Source organism: Xenopus laevis, chromosome 4L (assembly GCF_017654675.1).
Source record: "Xenopus laevis strain J_2021 chromosome 4L, Xenopus_laevis_v10.1, whole genome shotgun sequence".
Lineage (NCBI taxonomy): Eukaryota > Metazoa > Chordata > Amphibia > Anura > Pipidae > Xenopus > Xenopus laevis.
Window position 1 is genome coordinate 8,515,779 of NC_054377.1, and position 13,966 is coordinate 8,529,744.

At 38.4% G+C, this 13,966-nt stretch overlaps 1 protein-coding gene across 6 annotated transcripts in view; it reads right to left on the reverse strand.

The window, feature by feature from the left end:
- The window catches only part of ano1.L (anoctamin 1, calcium activated chloride channel L homeolog), a 120,565-nt gene that overhangs the window by 99,617 nt on the left and 6,982 nt on the right, over window positions 1–13,966 (reverse strand). Inside the window, exon 1 of one of the 6 annotated variants that reach the window (XM_041589098.1) lies at window positions 5,503–5,874. The exons of 4 other annotated variants lie outside the window; for them this stretch is intronic. Coding sequence is in view for 1 of the 2 variants with exons in the window: in XM_041589095.1 (XP_041445029.1) it covers window positions 5,312–5,327 (16 nt within the window). In the remaining variant the exon portion in view is untranslated. Of the gene's footprint in view, window positions 1–5,311; window positions 5,432–5,502; window positions 5,875–13,966 lie in introns of those variants that run through there. One more of the 6 variants, XM_041589095.1, reaches the window with a different exon arrangement.

The window sequence follows — 13,966 nt, forward strand, 5'->3', positions numbered from 1 at the left end:
GGTTTACAAAGCTTCTTTGACTTTGATCAGAAAGGTGAATTTCTAGGGATTGTTCACCTTAGTACAGGGGTCCCCAACTATTTTTGGCCCTGGGACAAAAAAAGAGCCAATTTTTTTCCAAGGACCAGGGGCGGGGTGTCATTCGCGCCGAATGAAGATGTCACGACGCTCCGTGTCTATACGCGAGCATCGCCGGCGTCACTTCGAAATGCGTGCGCCCCCTCAGCTTGGAAGAGACGCACTAGGAGCTAAGGATTCCAGATCTCCCAGCGCAGGGTTGTTTTTAAATAAAATTAGATAAATTCGGAGTTTAGTAAATAACCCCCTTAAAGTATATCTTGGGTCTATAGATGATTTCTGCAAGACCACAGCAACATAGTTGTCTAATGTGACACACACTAGTGAACCATGAAGGCTGCATTTGCCTAGAAGTGCACACTTGATGCCAATTTCCATTGCTGCTCCTAGGCAAGAACTATATTCTCCCTCACTACAGCAAGTTCCATCAGTTATGGCCTAAACACAAAAATGACCCTGCATTTAAAAAAGGCATCAATAATTAAATGTCTATCAGGATAGGCAAGGATTAACGGCTACCTTTCAGAAGGTGCTTCCGGTAATAAAAAGCGGACATGACTATATCTATACACTTGTCTCATCTGGCAGTTTAGTTTTTGCTCACACATCTTGTTCCTGCTGAAGATATTTATCTCTGTGCGGAATTCGCCCTTTGGGGTTTGCAAGAGCAGCCAATGTTATTTTGAGTCTGTTTATACTCTATAAATATGTTATCTCAGGGCCACAAGAGATATACAATAAAAGAGTAATATTTTAGTTCTGGGTCCAGCTGCTTTGTGTCTGGCTGATGTCTTAAGAGGTTATTTTTTCGTTCCTGAGACATGCTGGCTGCTCTGAGTTTTGAGGAACATTTAGTGATGTTGTGGAAGTGGGCACTGCTCCAACTAAATAGCGCCACTGTCTAAACATATGCTCATCTGAACAGCAGCCTCCGTGGGAATTAAGAGGAGAAATTAGCAACTCAAAGGGCTCCCCACGTCTATTCTTAGCAACGACAGCTCTTAACTGGAAAACATGCGAATGACACAAAGACACATATCTAATTTTATCTCTGTACTCTCCATGAGATTTAATATCCAAAGTCCAGTGCAAAGACAAGAGCAGGAACCTTGCACTTACCCATTATTTAACTGCCTGCATTTCTACTTCATAGTCAAGAATTTTCTATTCATGGTCATCTGAGCAGCGATCGCATGGGCCATAAGGCAAAGTGTGAACCTTGGTTTAACCGAAACTTTACATTTTTGAAACCCAGATATTCTGCCTTTTTAGCGCAGGAGAACTCTGGATTTGCAATCCCACCCTACTCTTTCCCTCTACAGGAAAAAGTGCTGTTTGTCTCTCTACCACCTCTTTGTAGAGTCACTTCTACAACTACAAGGGCAGAGACACGCTGTAATTCGGGGAGATTAGTCGCCCAGCTGCCTTACGAGGAAACTTGGGGCGACTTCGGAAAACGAAGTGCTCCGAGTGCCATCCCGCCGGCGATTTTCATTCTAGCCAGCAGGAAGGCAGGTTGGGGAGATTAGTCGCCCGTGAAGAAGAGGAAATTTGTCGCCGGGCAACTAATCTCCCCGAATTGCAGCGTGTGTCTCTGTCCTAAGAAGAATAAATGGTGGTCAGGTCATAGGTTTCAATAGGTCAGGTTATGTGCTCATCAATAGCCTTCATCTGCTGTAGTGAAGATGAATCAAGCAAAACAGCTCATCTCAATCAAGTGAAAAATTATTAAAATGTTAAAAGAGCATAAAGCACCATTTGCAATTAATATACAGCTTGTAAAGGCAGAGACATACTGGCATCACATGGTCCAGGCACAGCAGCAGTCTTTATGGTTTGTGAATGCTGGGCAAATGGAATTTCAAACATATATAAAATACACTCAGACAGGAAGGTATGCACTGGTGTTTAGACACAGAAATCAGCTTGCCACTTCTTCCACCTCATTCTTGTACACTGACATTTTGAGTGTATATATTTATGTTCATGAGCAAAACTATTGGATACCACATTTTATAATATATATTAGACTGTGTTATAAACAGTCAAATAGACAAATCTTTCTGGACAGCATCAAAAATACCTTTCTAGCTAGAAATCGAATTAAAGTGGTTGTTTTCAGATTTTTCACAAGAAATAAAGACTTTTTTTCAGTTGCCTTCAATGTATTATTTTTGCCAATTTTTGAAATTTATAATTTTTTTGTTCCCGTGTTTCAATCTGGCAGCTCAGTAATCCAGGTACAGTCTGAACTGTTACAATTTGCTACATTAGTTGATACATTTCTCAACAGCATCTCTGGAGTATTAGCAACTATTGTATCGATTCTAACAGCTGCCTGTAATGAAACTCACCAATTCTGCTCAGCAGGGACAAAGATAGAAATGTTCATTAATTAATGCAACATTTAGAACAGTTTTAGTCCATGACCCCCTCCCAAAGCTGCTTTGGAAAGAACTACGGTATAATATTAAGTGGGTTACACAGTATTTACTAAACCTCAAATTTTTCTGATCAAGCTTTTTTTTTGCCAAAAACACAAATTTTTCTTGGATGAGACATATAGCAGCAAACAGCAGGGGGTGTTTCACAGCGCAGAGACCTGCGGGCCTGTGTTAGGCAACACTCTATTCCATAGAGACAGGTGTGGGGAGGCACGTAGGCTTGCTCTTGCATTTGCATGAATGACCCCTATAATTTTCCTACATAATGGACTTCCACTAACAAAACAGTCACAATAAAGGCTGAACTAAGGGGGGTATCCTGGTAAACATGGAGCAGCATCTCTTTCTCTTTGTGCACTGTTTAGCTCAAGACAAAATAGAAAACAGATTTTTTGTAATGTGATTAAAACAATCAGCAAAAAATGTTCATTCATTGCACTCATGTTGAACAAGGGGATATACTGCCCCTTTAAAGTCAATACATTTGGGGGGGGGGGAGGCATCAGGTCTTTAACCAGGGCATCATTTATTCTCCTGCAACATTGCTGTCACCATGAATCATAACCTCTTAAAGATGATATAGGGGGAAATGTTATAAAATTTGTGAATAGAAATTTGCATGTTGCAATGTAATGTTCTTCATTAGGCTTTTATTGCATTGTGAATCTTAATTGTGCATTGCAACCTTTAACACCTGCTTCAAGTTTGGAAAATATTCAAAACTTTCCAATACAGGTATGGGATCCATTATCCAGAAAGCTCAGAATCACGGAAAGCCCGTCTCCCGTAGACTCCATTTTATCCAAATAATCCAAATTTTTTAAAATTTGGATTAATAATAAAAACAGTAGCTTGTACTTGATCCCAACTAAGATATATTTAATCCTTATGGGAAGCAAAATCAGCCTACTGAGCTTGTTTAATATTTACATGATTTTGTAGTAGACTTGAGGTATGAAGATCCAAATCTTCTGAAAGATCTGTTATCCGGAAAACCCCAGGTCCCCTGTATTCAACATACATTAACGAAAACATGTTGAGTTAATTATATATGTTAGTGCTACTGAAACCACTGAAAATTTGTAACAAATTTTTATGGAAAAGTTGCTTTGAATTATATTTTCTTTCAAATTATATTTTTATTCTTTTGGCTTTATATCTCCTTTAAGAAGTTATATTTCATGATGATTACAGAACAAATGTTTATACTCCAGTCAGATACCCCAAAAATATATGTAGATGCTTTGCTCTCTGCCTGACGCAAGTAGAAACATGGCACCAGTATGCTCCATCCAGCTGCCTAGGTATTCTATAACAACAAACTGCCCATTGACTATAGATTCTCCCTTACCTACCCCAGCCAATCAGGAACTTCCTTTACTATTCATCTAATTAATTAGATGTATTTTGGCAAATCTCATTGCAATACCATATTTTCTTCATTCCCTTGTTATTTTTGTTAAGAAGTATTTCACACCACTAAGAAATCTGAAAAATATGTCATCATGATACAATTTTGGGTGCTGAAATTCAGAGCTGGAAAGCTGCCAAACACCATTTTTGCTCCATAGCATAAAAACTGGGTTGGCAGGGCTCTGGGTTTACTTGTCCCAGCTCAGCCCTGGCTCCATAAGTCTAGCTCTTGCTAACTGTTCAACTTCATCTCATGGCTGCCAAAACAAAAAAACCCTTTCCTGATCATGAGGTTCTCTAGATCAGCTTTACATTGTTACTCCAGCTACTTTTTTCCATGTTCTGCAAAGACAATGCAATTTCCATTCATATGGCAACACATTAAACCAGGAACAATTTCCAAACACCACCATTAACCTCCTAGATCTGGAGCCCTGTAGCATTCTGTTTTGGCTCTGCTTCAGCTCCCATCTTCCACAGTTCCTGGCCAGCTCTAGAACACAGCCAAAAAAACTTCACAGGTAATGGAACTGGATCCTAGCTCTAGTGCTGGTGAAACCCCTATTCATAAGTAAAAACAAAATCAACTTCATACTGTAGATAGACATAAACTTTAGTTTATTAGTTTAATATGAGACACCACATGGCACCATGATGAAAAATAGATCAGATTATCAGTTAATGCCCCGTAACCCTGCGTTCCTTGTGCAATTAAAACCTCGCCAAATTAACTCACTCTTTTACTTCTTCTTTATCACTTATAGGGGCATTTATTATGCTGTGTCAAATGAAATTCGTCGAGAAAACAGTGTAAAAAGTCACATGATCTGTGCTATTCTACACCATGCGAACACCAGATTTGCTACCGCTATTTTACATTGCTTCCGGCGGAAGTCACTACAGGTATGAGACCTGTTATCCAGAATGCTTGGGAGCTGGGGTTTTCCGTAATTTGAATCTTCATACCTTAATCTACTAGAAAATCATGTAAACATGAAATAAACCCAAGAGGCTGGTTTTGCTTCCAATAAGGATTAATTATATCTTAGTTTGGATCAAGTACAAGCTACTGTTTTATTATTACAGAGAAAAAGGAAATCATTTTTAAAAATCTGGATTAGTCTATGGGAGATGGGCATTCCGTAATTCCGAGCTTTCTGGATAACAGGTTTCCGGATCGATCCCATACCTGTATTAGAAAAAGCGCAAACAAACTTTATGCCCAAGCCTGGCGATGTGTAGTGTATTATCCCACTGTTTTTTTCCTCAGCATGATAAATATGCTCCTCATGTGTTAAACCCCTCTCTCAGCTGTCTCAGTGACTACACCATCCTTTCTTTTTCACACCCATATTACAAGAGTTTCTTTCACTGACCTGCATCCAAGCTCATTTACACCACTGAGATGTCTTCATGGAATGCACAATTCTTCTCATCCATGCTTATTACCTGATTTAGCTCAAAATCAACATCAAAGCATGACACCCCTTCCTTTTATGGTTTCTTTGATATGATTTAACAAATGTCACAATTGTCACAATTTCCTGTGCCTTCTTTGATAACTCACCCTTTGCAAATCTACGGCAAAAAAAATGCCTTAGCAATCAGCGTCCAGCATAGTCAAAGTCTTGCATTTGAAAATGTATTAAATTGCAGACGGGACAGAGTCCAGAAAGTGACAATGTTCTCAGTAGCCAAACCCTTGATCAAGAGACCAGTTGCTCTTCAGCCTGTGATTAATATGGGTGCTGAGTCCGACTCATCAGAAAGTCCGGAAAGTGGATCCTTCCTGAATTAGCTAGGCTAAGTTCATTACTCACTCCAAATGGATTTTTATGTGAGCGTTTTGCTTGCTTCTCTTCTGTGTTTCATTTCAGTTGTTCATCTCTTCATTCTTACTTCTTTGTTCCATGCTCATGACTTGTTACTACTTTCAGCCTTCCGAATTTCTCTCTCTTTGCCTTCCCACATTCTATTTCCTTTTCTAAGCACTCAGCGGAATCTTTATGGCTGGGAGGGGAAGAGCGGGACTGTGTATCAGTGGCAATAGGATACACAGCCTTCGACTGCCACTGCTCTAATAAATATTTAGACAGGACCCCTGTGAGTGGATATATTCCAAACATTAGTCTCAAAGTTCAGCATGGCACAAGCTCTTTGGTCTCCAGCTATAAATTAAAATATAGATATACCCTACCATAAGCACAAAACATTTCAGTAGAGTTCTCTCACTATTGTATGCGAGTTCTTTTAAAACTTTCACACTGCCCTCTTGCAAAAATTAAAATATCAGTGGGGCCTGAGTACTAGATAACTGATAACATTTATCCAACATACTAGGCAGAAGTAATATAAAGATATGCAGGTGGGAGTGTAAGTTAGGAATGATGTACTCTCTATGCATCACTAGGGTGCATACTACAGGTGATTCCTGAAGGAACTGCCTTATACATTTGGGGCAAGGACAATTATTATACTTACTAGGACCATGCAGCTGTGCAGAAGAGCTGCAAGCTGTGCTCTTAAAAATAAGGTTATTTAGCCATAAATATTCCATGGCATGACAAATTATTTTGCATCAGTAAATGAGTCTTCTAGTGTAATTGCATATGTCCAACTTGGCTATGGAATTAGTTCCAATGCCCCTAGCATGGAGCAGATGTAAATGAAAATGCTATACCGCTTTCTGGATGATGGGTTTCTAGAAAATAGTTTTTTTACTAGTTTTGCAGGAGTAAGAGGTGCACTATAACGCTTCGCCAAAGAGCATATTGTGTTTTGTAAGGTGTAAATTCTGACAATTATAATTTCATGCATTGTTGAGGGATCCTGTCGGCCATGAGTAGAGAAAAAGTGATTGTATAGATTTTACCATTGCAGGTGTACCAGATATTTAAACTGTATTAAGACTATCTTAGCTTCCAATTTCTGGCTGTTACAAACTGTAAAAAAAAAAAAGCATCAGTGTCTTAGATATGTATATACATAACGATTTGTCTGTGTACATTATGGAGGCTGAATTGGAGGGTGGCATTTTCTGTATAGTCCTGATGTTTCTTGTATGTCAGACAGCACTAATACCTTGCCCTGTTGTCTGGGACTTAGCAGCCAGTGTAGCTAATAAAACCAGGGGACAAGGCGCCGATGTGTATACCATAAAATGCAACCACTGACTCTGCCATGTAAATATGATAAACATAGTAAATCCAGTCCTTATTCTGCAATAAGCAAAGTGCTGTGCCAGGAGCTGACCTTGAAGCCTGGTGAGAGACAGCAGCAGCTGGGCATGAAGGGAGATCCAGTACTAAAAGGTCACTATGCATATCTTTTTATCACACATAGATAATACCATGCTTGGGTTTACCTTATGTAAATGCCTAAATTTGTAAGAGTTATTGCATTTTCACACTAGTACAATCACAGACAAAACTTGGCAGATATATATATGATACACATGCACTGCTGTTTTTGCAATGGGGCTGTGCTTAATACTGCATAGAAATAAGACATATTTTCACACATTTGATTGCACAGTGGGCAATACACAAAACTGCATCTGCTAGGCATTAAGAGGGTGCAGGGAGTTGTAGTTTAGCAACAACTCGAGAACCAGAACCCGACTCAGCATGTTAATCTCCATATGCATCTACAGGATCCAATCGTTCCTTGTAATAATAGGGATGAAGACACAAGTGCTGATTAACATTGAATGCAGCTGAACTATGAATTATCCTCAGATGCCCCTGGCATTAGGCTTTGTCTGGGCATCACTGATTAGCCATATTGTTACAAGCAGTCTTTAGATTCACTAAGACTGTCAACATAGGTGTTTACAATAAAAATGCATGTATTGTGTTTATATGCATTTTTAAAAATGCACCCAAGTGAGTTTCTGTCGGTTCCAAATAACATTCTGTTATATTAATTAGCCTTTACTTTCGAATGCTTCATATGGACGGAATTTAAGCTACAGCCGACTCTACATTTTTTTTTATAGTTTTCGAATGACCTCAAATCTCCAGCCTATCGAGTATGCCATTAAAATGGCTCTAAAACATAAAAGTTTATTTCTGTTATTCACTGTTATTCACTGAAGTTCATCACTTCCTAATTTACTGGCTATGGGGCAGCTACCACTACGTTGGACATTGTGGTTACTGATGTTCTCCTGTAGCAATCAAAATGTCCCATGTGCCATTGACTATAGAATGTCAATATCTAACAGTTTATCATTTTGGGGTGAGCTTCTCCTTTAAATGCCTATATATATATATATATATATATATATATATATATACCACCCATGAAAAAAAGAAAGAATTCATTTCAGGGCTAGCTTCTCCTTTAAATGTCTATATATTAAACACCCATGAAAAAAAGAAATAATTAATTTAACTTTAATTTCTGCTAGATCAGCAGAGAAAGAGTTTTCATTCATCATAAAAGCATGTGAGAAGAGCTATTGTTCCTTTAGAAACACCTGAGAATATCTTCAGAGGTGCAACTCCATATACAGCCTATTTTTTTCACCGTAATGAATGGCTACCAGTTTTCATTTATTTGTGTAACATTTCATTTTCAGTCCTTAAAGGGATACTGTCGCGTGAAAACATGTTTTTTTTCAAATCCAGTTAATAGTGCTGCTCCAGCAGAATTCTGCACTGAAATCCTTTTTTTAAAGGGGCAAACTGAATTTTTTTTATATTTAATTTTGAAATTTGGCATGGGTCTAGACATATTGTCAGTTTCCCAGGAGTCCTCAGGTCATGTGACTTGTGCTCTGATAAACTTCAGTCACTCTTTACTGCTACACTGCAAGTTGGAGTGATATCATCCCCTCGCTTCCCTCCCCAGCAGCCCATCATCAGAACAATGGGCAGCTAAACAGATATGTAGCAGCTTTCCGAGGGCTATGCGGAAGGATTTGCTCCCTAGCCCCACCTAATGGAAGACACGAGAATAGCACTAAAGCAAGAAAACCCCTGCTTTTTTCCTGCTTGGGTGCTATTGTCATGTCTACCACTAGCTAGGGAGCTCGATCCATGTTGTTGTATAATACAATGGGAAGGGGTGAAACAATAGCTGTCTCAAAGCAGCTCCATCCTCAAGTACTGACTCCTTTTCAGCTAATAGTCATTGGATTTAGGGTTGCCATCCCTTTAAAACCAAACCCATATGGAATCCACAGCCTGCATGGCTAATTAGCAATTCATTAAGCCGCATTATGCATGGCTGCTCATAAGGGCTCTTACACATGGCCATTTTTTCTGCGCTCCCCTGCGTTGCACTTTCTTCCGTTCAGCCATAGGGGAGCGCAGGAGTAGACGCAGTCAATTATTGTGAAGGGGGTTGTACTTACACAGACACATGTAAGTGCCAAACGCATGTTGTATTTCACCTGCATTAGGCGCATACATGTGTCTGTGTGAGTACAGCCCTCTTCAGAATAATTGAGTGCGTCTACTTCTGTGATCCCCTGCAGCTGAACAGAAGAAAGCACAATGCATGGGAGCGCAGGAAAAAATGGCTGTGTGTAAGAGCCCTAAGTCAGTTCAGTCTACAGCATGCATCTAAATGAATAGTTAAATAGCCAAACAGGCTGTGGGATTCCATATGGGTTCGGTTTATCATTGCCACAAAAAACCAAGGCCTGTAGATGCATACGGCTAGCTGAAGACCTTAGTCAGCAAGGGAATTGCTCTTACCTAGTTATTATTTGATTTCAAAATATTAGATTTCATAAAAAGGAGCTACTGTCTTGTTAAAACCATGATTATTAACAGAATTTTGATGAGCAAATATATTTAGATAGAATGGAACCAGATTGGGCTCAATACTAGGTAAGTCATTTGAACAGTAATCATTCACAACTAGGGATGCACCGAATCCAGGATTCTGCCTTTTTCAGCAGGATTCGGCTGAATCCTTCTGCCCGCCCGAACCGAATCCACATCCTAATTTGCATATGCAAATTAGGGGCGGGGAGGGAGATTGTGTGACTTTTTGTCACAAAACAAGGAAGTAAAAAATATTTTCTCCTTCGATTCGGTATTCGCCCGAATCTTTCACAAAGGATTCTGGGGTTCGGCCGAATCCAAAATAGTGGATTCGGTGCATCCCTATTCACAACATTATGGAAAAGTCTCTGGGGTATATTTATCAAAGAGTGAAGTTAAAGATTGCCACAGTCCGCACAGTGAAATTCTGCCACTCTCCATTCATTTCTATGGGATTTTTAAAAGAGTATTTATCAATGGGTGAAAGTGAAAGTTCACCCTTTGATAAATACACCTTTAAAAATCCCATAGAAATGAATGGAGAGTGGCAGAATTTCACTCTAGTGGACCGTGGCGACCTCTAACTTCACTCTTTGATAAACATACCCCTCTGAGTTTAGTTCAGGGGGTTCATTTACCAACCAAGGCTAAATTCAAGCCCAGGGATGCAAAATTAAGGCTATAAGAGCTCAATGGAGAGAACACTTGAGCATTGCCCCTCTCGTGCTCCCATTCATGCCAGTAAAGACAAGCAGTGACAGGTGCAAGGGAACTCTGTAATAATGCCTGACATAAACTGCATACAGAGAGAGGTGCAAGTCATTGGACACTTCTGCCACCAAATGCAAAGTGTTTCAGGCCAATATGTTTTCAAGGCTTATATATACACAGCAGATATATATACACAGTCTTAAAGGATGTAACAAACTGTTTCCTAAAAATTATATCATGGGGCTCATTTATCAACACTGGGCAAATTTGCCCATGGGCAGTTACCCATAGCAACCAATCAGTGATTAGCTTTTTAAAGCCAACTGCAAGTAGAACAATAAATGCAACAATCTGATTGGTTTCCATGGGTTATTGCCCATGGGCAAATTTGCCCAGTGTTGATAAATGTACAGTGTGTTTTTGTTGACAGGGTCACTTAAATCTGGAGCATCACACTGCTACAGATTTCGTGCAGCTTCTCATCGTTAAAATGGGCATTAGTTATTTAAAAAAACAAAATAAAGTTGTTTCCCATGGAAAGCATAATTGGCTCTCTTGTTCTAAAGCACGTTATCCTCTAAATACTTTCAGCATCATGTAAGTGATCATTTTAATGTTGCTTGTAAATAATAACTTTTTCAACTGCTTTAGATTTCCTAGTCAGAGTTTTTCTAAAACGAATGTTTTTAAAGAATATTTTCTGTGTACTGCTTGGATCAGTATCCTTTGATAAAGGGACCTACAGCTTTAATTTTCAGTCAGTCACATTACACAAGTGCCAGTCATAATTGATGTAATAATGTAGCCCTGTTTTAATAGACATATTTTACAGTCTATTCTTTGCTCATGATTAATACAGTAAAACCTCAATTTTACATCCCCTGATCTTAAGTTTTCTCTCACTTTACATTTTTTTGTGATCCCACCTATACATAAAACATTTGTCTGAAAGTCTTATATCCAGGGTTCTTTTTTTTTTTATGATAAACCAATCTTTGTACATGAAAACTAAACGGCAGTATATCCTCCTCCTAATGTCTAATTCCAGTGTCATGTCATGAAGCAAAAACAACACCATCAATTCCTTAAGTAAGATAACAGCAATTTGATGATGTGGAAGCACCATTCTCACTGAAGAATTATCTTGCAGCTGTAATTAACTTTTTGGTCATCTACATGGGGGAACAGTTATGGAAGATTTAAATATTTTTAAAAGGCACAAAGAATTAGCTGTAGTTTCCTACACTTGATGCAAATCACAGTCTCCATTCACCTTAGGGTAAGGGCACACGGATCGACAAATCGCCTCTTCTTCGGGGCGACAATCTCCCCGAACTGCCTTCACCTACCTTCCCGTCGGCTATAATGAAAAATCGCCAGCGGTATGGCACTCACGACGCTTCGTTTTCCGAAGGCGTCAAAGTTACCTCACGAGGACTGTAAGCTTTTCTGGGAAACTAACATCTTCTTTCCTTTGATGGGCAAATTGTTACCAATACAGAACTGTTGGTACTGGGCAGTACAAAATATGAAGAGTTAATCATCAAAAAGAAAAGAGAATATGAGGACACCGAGCTGTTACTTTAAACAAAATCTTGGCAGGACACTTTATAGATACATTATTTATTAATATTAAAAACATAGGGAAAAAAGAGAAAGCATCCACGTTTCTAACACATCTTCTGAAAATAAATATGAGTATATTTTGCTCTCTAGAAAACTCAAAATCTCTTTAGTGGCCCTTGCTTTACATCAAGGAGGGCCAGTATCCGGACACACAAATAATGCATCATGTGTGCAATATTATAGGCTCCTGTTTCAGCAGCAGGGCAAGACAGGTATGGACCATCATCCTGGATGTATAACAGGCCCAATGTATCTAAACTATACTCACTATACTTCACTTTATCTGTATATACAGATGTAGTACATGTGCCTATCTGGGCATTTAGTTTAACAGGATGGGCCAAACTGTACATTATATAGTGAATAAAGTAGCCCCTATTGTAAAATATAAGGATATCATAAGTTACCAAGGAGTTTCATGACCATATATTTTTATACAGGTCATGGAACTCCGAGGTAACTTCTAATATCTTCATATTTTGCAACTGGGGGTACTTTATTTATTATAATACACAAGTTTCAGTGAGTCATGTGACAGAAATGACATCAGAACTCACCGTTTATAACTGATGATATAATTTACAAGATATTCATGGCTTTTGTGTATTTTAAGGATATACTGTAATTTACAAGATATTCATGGCTCTTCTGTATTATAATACAGTACTGTATATGAATACAGACTTATGTACCACTATTTATTATGGATGATTTAAATCCACTACTGGGTCTGATAAAAATTTATTTGGCCAGCCAACAGAACTTCTAGATCCAATACACACTCTAGAAAAGGTTTATTTTCCTTTCTTTTATGTACTTTTCATTAAATGGGTCATTCACCTTTAAGTTAACTTTTGGCATGATATAGAAAGTGATATTCTGAGACAATTTGCCTTTGGTCTTCATTTTTTATTATTTGTCTTTTTTTGTTTGGAATTTCAGTACCTATTTGGTTGCTAGGGTCCAAATTATGTTAGGAACCAGGCAGTGGTTAAAATGAGAGATTGGAATATGAATAGGAGAAGACGAGGAGCCTAAACAGATAAGTAATAAAAAGCAACAATAATGATTAAAGTATAGCTTCACAGACAAATAGGCTTTGGCTGCTGGGACAGTGACCCCCATTTCAAAGCTAGAAAGGGTCAGAAGAAGGTAAATAATTCAAAAACTTCAGAAAATAATAAATGAAGACCAATTATAATGTTGCTTAGAACTGGCCATTATATAACGTACTAAAAGTTTTAAAGGTGAACTAGCCCTTTAATTTCAAGACTGCACTTGAGGGAAAGCACTCAGTTTACTCTGGGAAAGAGGCATGATAGCACATGCAATACGTAGGCAGCCAAATTCCATAGGCAACAGTCATCTTCTACATTTAAAAATCTCTGGAGCAGAACCCACTTGTTCCCAGTGACTAATAGCTAACCTTTCTTTTTTTCAAAGGAAAAAAAAAAATCGAAGGAAGTCACCCCTAAACAGATGAAAATGAACAGGAAGGAAGTGCAAATCCTTTCAGTTCTATACATGTTTCTAAACCCAAAACTGCGTATATCTGTTGCAAGGCTTCCATAGGACATATCCAGAATATCAAACCATCCCATAAATCATTCCTTTGTCTGAATAAAATGGTTCATGTAATTATTTTATGTCTTAGTATCTTAACGGTTAGCACAGAAAATTGTGTGAAAATAATAAATAAATAATAGCAGTCTCAGTTACCTGAAAATGGGCTGACTGCAAAAGGGCAAATGCTGCATTATGATGTATTCTATAGCAGCCATCCGTTTATATAAAGACCTAACTTGATCGTCAAACAAACATTAATAATAGCAATGACAAATGACCTGCAGAGAATACAAGTTCAATATTTACAATACTTCCCTTTGATATTTGATTCTTGATAACTATAACAATCAG